Here is a 15,839-nt window from a genome sequence, read left to right on the forward strand (position 1 = left end):
GGCATCATGGGGAGATCCTCATCTCTCCAAAAAAAAGAAATAATAAATAATGAAAAATAAATAAAATGTTCCAGTAGTCATACTAAAAAAGTAAAAAGAGGCTGGGTGCAATATCTCATGCCTATAATACCAGTACTTTAGGAGGCTGAGGCAGTAGGACCATTTGAGGTCAGTAGTTCAAGAGCAGCCTGTGTAAAACAGCGAGACCCTGTTCTCTACGAAAAAATTAAAAATCAGCGAGGTGTGGTGGCGCAGTACTATAGTCCTGAGGTGGGTGGATTGCTTCAGCCCAGGAAGTCAAGGCTGCAGTGAGCTATAATGCTGCTGCTGTGCTCCAGCCTAAGCAACAGAGAGAGAGACCCTGTCTCTAAAAGTAAATAAATAATAAAATAGTATAGTATTTGCATATAACATATGTACATCCTCCTGTATACTTTAAATCATCTCTAGATTATAGTAACTAATACAATGTAAATAGTTGTACTGTTTAGGAACAAAAAGATACAAAAAAGTCTGTATGTGTTCAGTACAGGTGCAATTTTTTTCCCCCATACATTTTGTGGAAGAAATATCTGCATTTCTTTTGGGTTTATATGAAGAGTAGAACTGATGAGTCATAAGGTGTGTACATACTCAGTTTTAGTAGATACTGCCAAACTGTTTTCCAAAGTAGTTATGTCAATTCCTCCAGTAGTGTAAAAGAATTCTAGTGGCTCCACAGATCTTACATCTGGGTTTTCATTTTAGCCATTCAGGCAAATATGTAGTGCTGTCCCGTTGGATTTTAATTTGTTTCCCTGATGAATAATCAGATTGAGCACCTTTTGATAACGATAGTAGAAAGAGTTGGAGAGTGACTACCTTAATCCAATAAGGAACCTGGGCCTAGTTGAGAGTAGGTTGGGCAGTTTTGGCAGAGCTTTGTCTATCTCTAATATAACCCTGTCCCTGGGGTATAGCCCTCCAGAAATTTCAGCCAATAGCATGATATGTCTTTTGGGTTTCCTACCCTTTTTTTTTTTTTTTTTTTTTTTTGAGACGGAGTCTTGCTCTGCCACCCAGGCTGGAGTGCAGTGGCCGGATCTCAGCTCACTGCAAGCTCCGCCTCCCGGGTTTAGGCCATTCTCCTGCCTCAGCCTCCCGAGTAGCTGGGACTACAGGCGCCCGCCTCGTCGCCCGGCTAGTTTTTTGTATTTTAAGTAGAGACAGGGTTTCACCGTATTAGCCAGGATGATCTCGATCTCCTGACCTCGTGATCCGCCCGTCTCGGCCTCCCAAAGTGCTGGGATTACAGGCTTGAGCCACCGCGCCCGGCCTGGGTTTCCTACCCTTATATTTTCTCCATAGCACTATGAGACTACTGAAAATTCTACTTGCCTCATACCTCCCAGAAGAGGAAAACTGACGGTCAGGAAATATTAAGAGGTTAAGATAAGTACTTAACCTCACTAGTATTAATGTTGCCTCATTAGAGCAATATTAAGTACTATATTGAAACACTACTTCCCATCCCTTAGACTGGCATCAATTAAAATGTCTTAGAATGCCAATAGTTGTCTCAACAAATTGAGAAATGATTGTACTGCCTGCCATAACTTCTTTTCAAGACTGTATATTGGTACTTCTTTGGGAGATCATTTTAGCAAAATCTTTTAAGCATGCATTCCAGCAATTCCACTTCTAGACAATACCCTAGAATAGCTGGTTTCATTTTTAACTGCATAGTTTAAAAGCCATAAAGCTTTAAAGACAACAAAAAACCAAGGCCTTCCTGAGACAGTTGCTCTGAGATTGAGCCTAAGAATTTTTTTAAAGTTCTACAGCTTTTATTGTGCAGCCAGCATTGAAAGAGCTACTGTCCAAGAAAAACACATATGCACAGAAGATAATGTAGAAACATGTTGAAGAGCAATACAGTAATTGCAAGTAGCCTAAATCCCTCAGTAGGTTTGAAGAATGGATGAATAAGTGGTGTTTTTGATCAGTGTAGTACTGATGGCAAAAATAACTACTTCTAGGAATATCAAATCAGCATGGATAAATGTTGTAAACATAGAGTTGACTAAAATGTAGCAAGTTTCAAAAGAATACAGATCTTACAACACCATTTGTAGAGTTAAAACCATGCTAAGCAATGCTACGTGCTATTTGTGGATACATACGTAGTGCAAGTAAAGGAATTCATGGGAATGGTGAATTCTAAATTCAGGGTAATGGTTACAGTGAGGAGAGAAAAGGGGATACAATCAGATTATGGTAGTAAACAGGGATTTTAACCATATCAATTATGTTTTATTTCTTAAACTGGGTAGTGGGTACTCTGGTTTATAATATGTATCTTTTTGCATCTGTCTAAAATATGAAATATTTTTTTAAATGAGGAGAGGCCAGAAGAAGTAAGAAAAAAGTACATTGGCATGCCATTTAAAACTTCATTTTAAAAGTATCTGTGTCTCTGAGTTTATAAAGTGATTTTAAAGTGAGTTTCTTTCCCAAATTAAATAATATATGACCAAAAAATCCTTTGTAATCTGTAACTTTGTGGGTGATTTTATGTTTATAATTCATTTCCTTCCCTGTTTTTCTTTAGCCCTTCAATAAGCAAATTGCTTATGGATAATCCTCAGAAAGATACATTTCATTCCTTTTTTCAACACTTCAGCTACAACCACATGATGGAGAAAATTAAGAGTTATGTGAATTATGTGCTAAGTGAAAAATCGTCAACCTTTCTAATGAAGGTATACATATTATTCAAGAGTGAGTCTAATAATAGACTTAAAGGAAATGTTGTAATAAAGGAGAATACTTGAAATAGAAATCCTTTAAAACTAACGGGAATTTTTTGTTGTGGTCTTGTAGAAAGGTGTGGTAAAATGTTACATTTTGTGGACCTCCTATGAGTGATCTTTGTAGTACTTTTGTAACTTTTCAAAATTAGTTTAGGAAAATTTTCAAAAGAAAAGTTGAAGGGAAAACTTAGAATTAATTAAAATAAGAAATAGGCAAAAGCAAATATTCATTGTAATTTAAGTAAATTTTAAAGACGTTTTAAACACATTTTGGGGAAAAGTGGAATTGCATTAAAGAAGGGCCTTTTAAAATTTTTCTAGGCCAGGTGCAGTGGTTCATGCCTATAATCCTAGCACTTTGGGAGGCCAAGTTTCAGGAGTTCGAGACTAGCCTGGGCGACATGGTGAAACCCCTTGTCTACAAAAAAGTTAGCTGGGCCGGCGCGGTGGCTTGCGCCTGTAATCCCAGCACTTTGGGAGGCCTAGGCGGGTGGATCACGTGGTCAGGTGATCGAGACCATCCTGGCTAACACGGTGAAACTCCGTCTCTACTAAAAAAATACAAAAAAATTAGCCGGGCGTAGTGGCAGGCACCTGTAGTCCCAGCTACTCCGGAGGCTGAGGCTCGGAGAATGGCATGAACCTGGGAGGCAGAGCTTGCAGTGAGCCAGAGATGGCGCCTCTGCACTCCAGCCTGGGGGACAGAGCAAGAGTCTGTCTCAAAAAAAAAATAATAATTATAGGTGGGCATGGTGGCATGCACCTATAGTCCCAGCTACTTTGTGGGAGTTGAGGCTGTAGTGACCTGAAATTGAGCCACTGCACTCCAGCCAGGGTGACAAAACGAGACCGTGTCTTTAAAAAAAAGACATTTCTGGTCAGGCACAGCGTCTCATGCCTGTAGTCCCAGCACTTTGGGAGGCTGAAATGGATAGATCGCTTGAGCCCAGGAGTTTGAGACCAGCCTGGGCAACATGGCAAAACCCCGTCTCTACAAAAAAAATAAAAAATTTAGCCAGGCGTAGTGGCGCACGCCTGTAGTCCCAGCTACTTGTGGGCTAAGGCAGAAGGATCGCTTGAACCCAGGAGGTTGAGGCTGTAGTGAGCTGAGATTGAGCCACTGCACTGCAGCCTGGGTGACAAAGTGAGACTATGTCTCAAAAAAAAGACATTTCTGGTTGGGCACGGTGGCTCACGCCTGTAATCCTAGCACTTTGGGAGGCTAAAATGGGTGGACTGCTCGAGCCCAGGAGTTTGAGACCAGCCTGGGCAACATGGCAAAACCCCGTCTCTATTAAAAAAAATACAAAAATTTAACCAGGCGTAGTGGCGCACGCCTGTAGTCCCAGCTACCTGGGAGGCTGAGGTGGGAGATCACCTGAGCCCAGGAGGTTGAGGCTGCAGTGAGCTGTGATTGTGCCACCGCACTCCAGCCTGGGTGACAAGAGTGAGACCCTGTCTCAAAACAAACAACAATAAAATTTTTCTAATAACATTTTATTCTCTGTCTTGACCTCAGAAGTTTTAAGTTGACAGTGTTATAGTGGAACATCTTGATTGAGATAATTTTTATTTCAAAATATATAGAATTTATATTTTTTTCATGCAGCCTTTTCTCTTAAAATTGCCTAGAGAGCATTTTGTCTGTCAAATATATTTGCAAGGAAAGACCACCTTCGTAATGCTGTTAAACCAAGCAGATAGCTAATGTAGCTGCTGGCAGTGTCATAATTATTGGTGAAAATAACAACACAGTGCCCTTTATTGGCCTGTGAACAGATATATTGACTATGACTATCAAAGAATTACAAGGCTTAATTTAATGCTATTTGTTTAAAATGGCTTAATGCATTTCTTCCCATCCTCCTACCTCCACACACACCATTTTTTAAGGCAGCAGCAAAAGTAGTAGAAAGTAAAAGAACAAGAACAATAACTTCTCAAGATAAACCTAATGGTAATGATGTTGAAATGGAAACTGAAGCTAATTTGGATACAAGAAAAAGGTTTGTAATTTAATCAATTTGTATATTCTTTGTTTTATGAATGTTCTGTCTTTATGTAAAATTGATGCGAGTCTTTTTGTTAAAAATAATTATTGAGTAGCATGTTATCTTGCTGATGATTAACATTTAGGTATTTGGAGTACTGTAGAGTTATTTCATGACCTGTGCAAACTACATATGCCAAGCAAAAGTAGAGAATAAGAAAATATTACAGTTTAAATAATGTGGATAGTTTACCATTCTTACTGAGGGTATGCTTAGGAACAAAGGTGAGGTTGGACTCCTGTGCCCCTTAGTTGTTTTTAGATTCTACATGTTCTCATTACGTGATTCATGTTTCACTGTACTAAGAGTCTAGTATATTAAGATATTATTCGTATATCTTCTCTAAGGGTAAGCTCACTGCTTCATCTGGTGCTTGACTGAAGAAATAGTGATTTGCTTTAATACTGGAGGAAAACAAGCTGTGTCAGTCCTGTATATTGAGAGATATGTTAAGTCTCCAAAATTATTTTTTCTTTAGGGATTTTCAGGGGTGATTTTGTCTTTTGTTTTAGAAGCTTAATTATCTTCCCCTATTGAGGAAGCTATAACTCTGATATTATAAAGATCTTCTTTCCTATTGAACCCATGGTCTGTTTTCTCTGTTCTTCTACCTTAAACCAAGGCCGGATAATCAAATTTCTGTGGTCTCTGGATGGGTATATTTGGAAATGGATGTAATATTACTTTCTTCTTGGGACCAAGACTTAAGTGTTGCAGGGACCCCATCTTAACTACTTATTTAGTGGTAGAGATTGGGGTTCAAGTTGGATCTACACTGCACTTGTCATATCTTAGGACTGAGGCTCTGTCATCTTATAGTGGTCCCTCCTATTGTTCCTGCCTGTCAAAGCATGACCTGTTCCTTTCATCTCTCCAAAGGCTGTACTAAAGTCTTATTTCACATTGATGTACTTTTTTCTAAAACCCAGTTTAAGAAGTAGAGATTCCATATTTATTGGCCCAATTACTTCATTTTGTTTCAAAAATCAAAGTTTAATGATACTAATACCCAATACATTCTTGTGGGCAAGCCATCCTGCTCATGATTATACTGCTAATACCATGGTTCTTACAGATAATGACAAGCACACTTCCTATGGACTCTCCTTATATATGGACTCCACTTATTTCAGATGCTTTCCTAGACACAAACACGGTGCAATCCATGTGTACCAAACAGAACTCTTCATGTTCTCATTTGCCTCTCTACACCCTGCCTCTCTTCTTTAACCTCACACATCCAGCTGTCTCTCCAAGTATTAAGAACCCCACCTCAGAAATGCTTCTCCAGTCTGTTTTTATCTATATAGCTTTGTACCATTCAAATCCATCCTTGACATAACTTACAGAGTTAGCTTCCAAAAAAATAAAAATAAATCTCTTTAGATCACTCCCAGCTTAAAAACTTTTTGGCTCCTATTTCCTACTAGATGAGTCAGAATTTATTGCCATGGCTTATAAAGCCTTATGTAGACCCATTCTATTTTTTTTATTATTCAGTCTTATCCCTAAGCATGAACCCCTCCCTGTCCACGTACATCGTACTTTCTAGCAGCACAGAACTTCTCCCTGATCTTAAAATGTTAGAAGTTTTCATACCTCTGCCCTTGCTTTGTTCCTTCTATTTCAATTCCTATCATTTTATTTTCTCCAAGGCAAACTCTTACTTGCTATTCAATCTATCTCAGAGATCACCTGGATGAAGTCTTTCCCAGCTCTATAATCAGAGTTGTTACTTCTGTGCTTTCATAGCATACATCTCTATAAAAGGGCTTATCTTCGTTAGTAACTTATCTGTTTACCTGATTCTTTCACTAGATTGAGAATTATTTGAAGGTTCTTACTTAGCTTTGAAGCATCTTAATTAGCTTGGTATCCTTGTTGCCTAATTCATTACCAGGCATACATTAGAACTTGCTGTACACTAATTACAGGAAATAAAACTAAAACTAGAAACAGGGTAAAGATCAAGAATTGAGCAAATACCAAAACCATCCTGGAAGCAGAACCAGGGCAAATAAAGCATTAAATCACCAGTGTCAGGACAGTTACCAATAAGGGTTCAAGTAAAGCAAGTATAGAATCAGAAGTGTGATTGTGAGGTCAGACAAGTCCTAGAAAAATTGAAACCCCCATGTTATGAAGACTAGATGAAATAAATATTTTGCTCTGATAAAGCTTATACAGTTGTTCGTTGGTGTTTGAAGGGGATTCGTCCTAGGACATCCACCCTCCGTGAATACCAAAATCCACAGATACTCAAGTGTCTTAAATAGCCAGGAACAGTGGCTCACACCTGTAATCCCAGCACTTTGAAAGGCTGAGGCAGGAGGATCATTTGAGCCCAAGAGTTTGAGACCAGCTTACGCAACATGGCAGAACCTTGTCTTTACAAAAATTAACCAGTCTTGGTGGTGCATGCCTGTAGTGCCAACTACTTGAGAGGCTTAGGTGAGAGGATCGCTTGAGCCTGGGAGGTCTGCAGTAAGCTGTGTTTGTGCCACTGCACTCCAGCCTGGCTGACCCTCTGCAAGACCCTGTCTCCAAAAAAAAAAAAAAAGTGTAATATTTGCATATTACCTACACACATCCTCCCATATACTTTAAGTCATCTCTAGATTACTTAAAATATCTAACACAGTGCTGAAATAGTTGAGATGGACAGCTTCATGGAGATACTAACCTTGAGCAGGGGCTTTTGTAGGATGGATAAGATTTTTACAGATGGATAGAAGAGGAAATACCATTTTAGGAGAGAGGAATAGTACCAGTGAAAGCATGGAGGTGTAAATAGTCATGTTGTGTGTGTGGAAACCATTTTAACTATAGCAAATGGGAACTTAATCAATTCCCAAAAGTTCACTTGGAGACTGGTGGGGAGAACCATAAATTAAAATTGAGCCCATCAAATTGTATACTTTAAACATGTGCCGTGCTTTTTATGTATCAGTTATACCTTAATAAAGCAGTTTTTAAAACTTGAATTCATGGAAATAAAGTGCCATGGAAGAGTTTTTGAAAGAGTGTTATTATAAATGCTTGACTACAGCATTAATTATGCTTATGTCTGGAGAAGCTTGATTTGATACCTCTTATAAGTATAAGCATGTCTGGACAAAAATTAGCCATGTTGTAACGGACTGTGTATGTCCCAATGTTACCGAGGTTTCTTTCCAAAGTTATTTTTTGTAAATTGAAATATGTCTTGACTATGTGGAAAGTACTACCCTTATGAAAAGTTTCTTTTGTTTACATTCTTACAAGTTTTTTCTTCTTTTAAAGTGTTAGTGACAAACAGTCTGCGGTAACTGAATCCTCAGAGGGTACAGTATCCTTATTGAGGTGAAGTAAATTGACATTTTTCTTCTTTGTCTTTCAAATCTTTGATTGAAGCAATTCATGCAGACCTAATATAACTACTACATAAATGGTACAATTGAAAGAATATCTCAGGGTCCTACTTAGCCCAACAGATATTCGACGACTCTGAGACATCTTGCAATTCCAAACTGTAGAGACCTGCTTCTGAGACTGGGTTGTTTCACATTGTTTCTACAAAGCCCTTATTGGAATACACATATAGGGAGTTCTTGAGCTTAAAACAGATGTTTAGTAAGCACTTATCTGTCATAAAAACAAAGATACGATACTGGGGCAGGAAGGGGATGGGGATTACATTTTTAATGAATGCCCCAATGCCAGTATTATCAAAGTTACTTGAAAAACTTTATTCGATCTAATAGAATCACTGTGACAGACAATATAACCTGTCCGGAGGGCAGAAAGTCTGCATGAATGATTTATAAGATAGAGCAGTTGGGATCACAAGTGGAACCGTGGGAGGAGGTGGCTGACTTCATGTGGAAGAGGTGATTGGACATGAGGAATTGAGAGGCCAAGATGGCATATGAATTGTCCGTGAGAATACTGAAATAATTCATAATAGCAGCACTTAGGTGTAGAGAAAGATCTGTGAATGATGAAGAAGTGCTTGGAAGGATGGTGAATGGCTGTGAAGAATGATGGAAGGTGATATATCTCAGTGGCATGAATCCTCAAGGCTGAAGTTTCTATGGAAGCAGGATCTTGAAAGTGGCATTCATTAGGAAATGGAAACTGCTGTCTGTGGCGTCCTGTAGTTTATGGAGGGTGGAAGATGAAGCCAATCTCTACTTGAGAAGGCTACTAAGGAGAGAAACATTGTCCCCAGGGGAAAGCTAGATTTTTTAGACAAGGCAAAGAGCAGGGAGGGATGGTTGAAGAGATTGAGAATGACATTCCAGAAAGGACAATAGAAAGTCTTGGGAAGGAGGGAGAGAGGGGAAGAGAGAAAGGATAGCTGGTCACATAGAGTATCTATAGGGATAAAAGTATAGCTAAAAGAACCTACATTTTAGGTGTAGGTAATAACAGCTGCCTAAGCTTAAGTGAACTGCTTTTTGAATCTTAGTTTGCTCCTTCATAAAATTGGATTAATACAATACCAATTTGGCAGGGTTTTTTAAAAAAATGATGCCACATCCTGTGTTTCCAAACAGCCTTACCTTTCAAAACTCTTTTTGGAAGCTGTAAAGATAATCAAGTGATACCTGCCATTATGTAAAGCAATTTTGAAATCCATCTTTGGGGAAATAAAAGCCTTAAGAGAGAATGAAAGCTAATACTTTGTAGTTTTAGGATTTTTTTTCCTTGATGTATCTAATTGGAAAGCCAAAAGAGTCTTGTCTTTTTTTCTTTTTTTTTTTTTTTGCCTGCTTCTTCTGAGACGTCAAAAAACATCTTGATTTCTGCTAAGTAGATGAGATAGAGAAAGATGAGAGAGGCAACAGAAATCTTAAGAGGCCACAGGTTAAGATGGGGCACTAAGCAGGGAGACCACCAAAGGAAGTAGGCCAAAGTATTAATAGAAGATCCTAGAACAGATTAAGGCAAATGCTTTACCTTTTTTCCATTGCTTTACTAATCTTTTTGGAACCAATTACAAACTTCGTGTTTTATTTTAGGTCTCACAAGAATCTTTTCTTATCTAAGTTGCAACATGGAACCCAGCAACAAGACTTTAATAATAAGAAAGAAAGAAGAATAGGAACTCTTCAAAGTGAGTACTGTTATAACAGTTTTAGAGGGGGAGAATTTATGTGTCCTCAGACAACCCAGCTGTTGACTTTACTACTATAACAAAAAAACACACACTTCAGAAAACTGAAGCACAAAGTCTTGACTTCATAGAGTTAATTGAAGTGTTTAATTGCGAAAGTTAGCTATTTTGACTGTCTAGCTTAGAGTTCTTTTGGTACACTGCTTTTCTACCTTGACTGTGTTTAGCAACTTCAAATATACTCATATGCCACATCATGACATTTCAGTCAAAGACAGACTGTATTGCATGTAGGATGGTGACCCTGTAATAATGTAATGGAGCATGTATAGAAACTTGATAATGTGGCACTTGATATTGGCATTGCATATCAAGTAGGGGAAATGATTGATAATTAGCAATGGTACTGGGAACCGTGGATTTTCTATATGAATATATATATATGTATGTATGTTTGTGTAAGTGTACTCTTAATGTTCACATAAGGACAAAATAACCCAGCGACCCATTTCTCAGAACATATCCCCCTTGTAAAGCAATGCATGACTGTAGTTACTTTTCAGAAACATTAAGTACAGTTGATTCTTGTTATTCACAGTAGTTATGTTTTATAAAGTCTGAGAGTGTTGAATTAGCAAATTACAAGTTTCTTTTTGGTATGTATTCATTTAACAAATGTTTATTGACCCCACATTAATATTTTAGGTACTGAACTGATACTGAGATTTTTAATATGGATCTAAATATAAATACTTATTGATAAAAATAATAGACATAATGAAATTAGGTTTATTTCTCCATGCTCATAAGGTACCATCTTGATGTCAGGCAAATGATAGGCCTGCAGTAAATATTATAGAATAAATTTGTTTATAACTGATGGCTGATGACATGGCAACCATTAGCAAATATTTGTAAATAGAGCTCTAAAATATTTACATTCATAGATATCATTCCCGTTTTAAAGATGAGAAAATGGAAACTCAGTAGTTATGTGCTTAATGTTGGTGGAGTTCCAAGATTGATTTTCTACACTTAATGCTGCAAGAGAGCTGGGAATCATTTTAAATGAGAATAATATGAGCATTTTCCTAGACACTTAATTTCATAGTGCGAAATTCAAAGAAAAGGAAATGTAGGCCAGCTGCAGTGGCTCACACCTATAATCCTAGCACTTTGGGACGGTGAGGCAGATGGGTTGCCTGAAGAGCTTAGGAGTTTGAGACCAGCCTAGGCAACATGGCGAAACCCCGTTTCTACTAAAAATAGAAAAAATTTGCCAGGCGTGGTGGTGCCTGCCTGTAATCCCAGCTACTCGGGAGGCTGAGGCACAAGAATCTAGTTTGAACCCGGGAGGTGGAGGTTGCACTGCAGCCTGTGTGACAGAGCGAGACTGTCTCAAAAGAGATAAAACATGGTTTATCAGCAAATTTGAAGACTATAAACTCATTGCAGACTGGCTTGACAGTGACTGTGGCTATTGAGTCTATAAGGTCTTTGAGTTTTAGCACATTTTATTAGGTGTCAGTAATGTTTTCTTAAAAAAAATCCGGTGTACTTCAGTGGTACCCAGGTACCCCCTCTTTATAGTTCAAGGATAATAATTTTGTTTGTGCTAAACCTTTTTTTCTCTTCTTTATCTGTTTTTGGAGACAGAGTCTTACTTTGTCGCCTAGGCTGGAATGCAGTGGAGTGGTGAGATCTTGGCTCACTGTAGCGTCTACCTTCCTGGGCTGAGTTGATCCTCCCACCTCAGCTTCCCAAGTAGCTGGGACCACAGGCACATGCCACCCCTGCTATTTTTTGTTTTTTTGTTTGTTTGGTTGTTTGTTTTGAGATGGGGTCTTGCCCTGTCACTCTGGCTGGAGTGCGGTGGCTTGATCTCGGCTCACTACAACCTCGGTCTCCAGGTTTCAAGCAATTCTCCTGCCTCAGCCTCCTGAGTAGCTAGGATTACAGGAGTGTGCCACCACACCCAGCAGATTTTTGTATTTTTAGTAGAGAGGGGGTTTCGCCATGTTGGCCAGGCTGGTCTGGAACTCCTAACCTCAGGCAATCTGCCCACCTTGGACTCCCAAAGTGCTGGGATTATAGGCGTGAGCCACCACAGCCAGCCTTTTTGTATTTTTTGTAGAGATAGGGTTTTGCCATGTTGCCCTGGCTGGTCTGTAACTCCTGAACTCAAGCAATCTGCTTACTGTAATTGTGCCGAGATTACAGGCAGCCACTGCTCCTAGCCCTAACCTTTTTTTCAAAAACTAAGTTTTGTGTTGTACAGTTGACATGTGCTTAGGGAAAAAAAATCAAGTTAATTCAGAAAAGTTGAAAGAAAAAGCCAAATCATCCAGATTTCATCAGTGCAGAAAAACTCACGAGCATTGACTGAAATTATTAATATTTGAGTTGAAAACTTTCTATAGGTAAATGCATTCAATCCTCAAAACAACCTTATGAGTTAGTGCTTTTTTTTTTTATCATCTCCATTATACAGATGAGGAAGCTGAGATTTAAAAAGGTAAATAAAATGCCTTTGGTTTTAGTGTATAAATAGAACAGGAGCCACAATTTGAAATCAGACAGTCTGACTCCAGAGCCCAGGCCTCTAATTGCTTAGATGGACTGCCTCAATAGAAGAATGGATAGATTAAGAGCAAATAAAATTTTAGAAAATTGTGATAAAGTTGCATATGTTACTTTAAAATATATTTACATTTAATTTTTAAGATGTAAAACAAGGATTCAGTACTTCAGATGAAGGTGGTTTCATAAGAAATCTATCAGTAACCTTTATGATCTGTATAAAATAAAGAATATGAAATGCTTTAATAGGTCAACTTTAGTCTTGTTGATTGACCGTAGCAAAAGTTTCTTCCACCAATCCCCAATTTTTCTTGGTTATATTCTATGTAATCAATATTTGTAGCATTGTTTGCCCATGTTGGATTTTCAGTTCAAAATATTTTTTCATTTTCTTAGAGACTTCTTTACTAACCTATGAGGGAAGTTGTTTAATTTCCAAATATCTTTCTGTTACTGATTTTTAGTTTAATTCTATTTCAGTCTGTGAATATGCTTCATAGTTTTTTGTTTTTGTTTTTTAAGATTTGTTTTATGGCCCACAGTATGGTTTATTTTGGTCCATTTGGATGTGCCCAGAGAAGAACGTGAATTCTGGCATTGTTGTATGAAGTGTTTTAAAATGTCAATTAGGTCAAGTTTTTAATAATGCTGTTCAGGTATCTATATATGTACTCATTTCCTCCCTACTTGTTCTGTCAATTAGAAAAGTGATAAAATCTCCCAGCTATAATTATGAATTTGTCTTTACATTTATGTGATTATTTCCTTTTTTCTATTTTAGTCCTCTAACACCTGTTTAAACATTTCTCCTAATGCTAAAATCTCTCCATCAGAGCTAGTGTGGTTTCCATTTTCCTGACTGGAACCCACCCAATATATATGTCAAAATCCCATGTATGTTTAGGTCTCTTGGTCTCCTCTTGCAACAATACCATATTGTTTCAGTTACTGTAGTTTTATAATAGCTCAGTTTGTAGTAGGGTAATCTTATTGTTTTTCAAGAGTATCTTGACTATTCTGGTGTTTTGGTCTTCCATATTGTCAGGGAAAAAACCTAGCCATAGGGCTTTATAAGCAGTAAACCTGCTGCTACTTTATAGGTACAAAAGGGAGACAACAAGACTTAGCGACTTAATGAGTTAGAGTAAGACAGATTATTATAGCAAACAACATGGCATTGATGTAGTTGTTCAGATTTCCCTACCCCAAGTCCCGTGGACTATGCAGCAGGCCTAAATGGATGCTGTGAAGGCAGTAAGCTATATTTCAGCTGAGGAAAACTCAGAGCCAAGGGCCCAGTGCTTTTTGAGTAAGCAACAAAACATTGTAACAAATAGCAAACAAGCCAGTACCCTCTCCCAGGAGAGAGCAGTTGGCCTGGTCATCATGTGGTTTCCTTGACCTGCTTAATTGCCTATCTGACTGGCTATAGAAAATGCACTATTTCAGGAGATGAATAAGGCTTTTGTACATGCAACAAGAATTGCAGGGGTGCTCAGAGCCGATGGTGGACTACCTCTCTTAACACATAATTTTAGAATAATCTTGTTAAATTACACAAAGAACCCTGTTGAGATTTTTATGTGAAATTGCATTGTTAACAATAGATGATTTTGCAGAAAACTGACACTATTACATTGTTTTCCTATGCATGAACAAAAAATATTTCTCTAACAGTTTTTATATATACAATCATCCCTTGGTTTTCTTTTTTTTTTTTTGAGACGGAGTCTCGCTGTATCGCCCAGGCTGGAGTGCAGTGGCTGGATCTCAGCTCACTGCAAGCTCCGCCTCCCGGGTTTACGCCATTCTCCTGCCTCAGCCTCCCGAGTAGCTGGGACTACAGGCGCCTGCCACCTCGCCCGGCTAGTTTTTTGTATTTTTTAGTAGAGACGGGGTTTCACCGTGTTAGCCAGGATGGTTTCGATCTCCTGACCTCGTGATCCACCCGTCTCGGCCTCCCAAAGTGCTGGGATTACAGGCTTGAGCCACCGCGCATGGCCCATCCCTTGGTTTTCACAGGGGGTTGGTTCCAGGACCCATCCCCCTGCCCGCCCAACAGGGATACCAGAATTCTCAAATGCTCAAGTCCCTTGCATAAAATGGCATAGTCTTTGCATATAGACCTGTGCACCCGCCTACCACATGCTTTAACTCATCCCCAAATTACTTATAGTAACTAAAACAATGTAAATGATAAATAACTAAATTGTAGTAAATAATTATTAGACTGTATTTTTTATTTGTATCATTTTTTATTGTATTGTTACATATATATATATATATATATATATATCTCCCCCCCGAATGTTTTATTCCAAGGTTGGTTCAATCCACAGATGTGGAACCTGCTAATATAGAGGGCCAATAGTAGGTAGGTGGGTAGGTAGGTAGGTAGGTAAGTAGATAGGTAGATAGATAGATAAAACTTCTCATAACATGTTTTATATACATAGTAAAGCTTTATAATTTACTACATACAGATGTTGTATCATTTTTGCTAAAGTTATCTAAGGGGCCATGACATGATGGCTCACACCTGTAATTCCAGCACTTTTGGGAGGCCGAGGCAGGAGGATCACTTGAGCCCAGGAATTAAGAGACCAGCCTGAGCAATATAGTGAAACCATGTCTTTACAAAAAAATTTTTAGGCCGGGCGCGGTGGCTCAAGCCTGTAATCCCAGCACTTTGGGAGGCCGAGACGGGTGGATCACGAGGTCAGGAGATCGAGACCATCCTGGCTAATACGGTGAAACCCCATCTCTACTAAAAAATACAAAAACTAGCTGGGCGAGGTGGCGGGCACCTGTAGTCCCAGCTACTGGGGAGGCTGAGGCAGGAGAATGGCGTGAACCCGGGAGGCAGAGCTTGCAGTGAGCTGAGATCCGGCCACAGTACTCCAGCCCGGGTGACAGAGCGAGACTCCGCCTCAAAAAAAAAAAAAAAAAATTTTAAAAATTAGTCGGGCATGGAGGCAGGTGCCTCTAGTCCCAGCTACTCAGGAGGCTGAGGTGAGGGAAGGATAAGGAAGAAGTATCACTTGAGCCCAAGAGCTATGATCATACCACTGCACTTCAGCCTAGGCGAAAAAGAGAGACCCTATCTCTTAAAAAAAAAAAAAAGTGATCTCTAAGAATGTTAGATTTTTTGTGGCTATTGTAAATAGTATCTTTCTATTGTTTTAATTAAATTATTTTAACTCTTTGCTGCTAATGACTAGAAATCCTATTGCTAATGAATGAAATCCTTTTTGTGTATTGATCTTACTGATCTTTTAATTCTATTTGTAGATTCTCTTAGATTTTCTGCCCAAACAA

General features: G+C 38.7%; 1 protein-coding gene across 1 annotated transcript in view; it reads left to right on the forward strand.

The window, feature by feature from the left end:
- Positions 1–2,582: 2,582 nt before the first annotated feature.
- The window catches only part of LOC108515028 (telomeric repeat-binding factor 1-like), a gene marked incomplete at its 5' end in the record, with an annotated part of 13,889 nt that continues 632 nt past the window's right edge, over positions 2,583–15,839 (forward strand). Inside the window, 4 exons of the mRNA XM_017851596.1 lie at positions 2,583–2,741; positions 4,686–4,798; positions 8,126–8,185; positions 9,847–9,941. Of these exons, the coding sequence (XP_017707085.1) occupies positions 2,583–2,741; positions 4,686–4,798; positions 8,126–8,185; positions 9,847–9,941 (427 nt within the window). The remainder of the gene's footprint in view (positions 2,742–4,685; positions 4,799–8,125; positions 8,186–9,846; positions 9,942–15,839) is intronic.

The sequence above is a fragment of the Rhinopithecus bieti genome, unplaced genomic scaffold (genome assembly GCF_001698545.2).
Source record: "Rhinopithecus bieti isolate Rb0 unplaced genomic scaffold, ASM169854v2 scaffold_32422, whole genome shotgun sequence".
Lineage (NCBI taxonomy): Eukaryota > Metazoa > Chordata > Mammalia > Primates > Cercopithecidae > Rhinopithecus > Rhinopithecus bieti.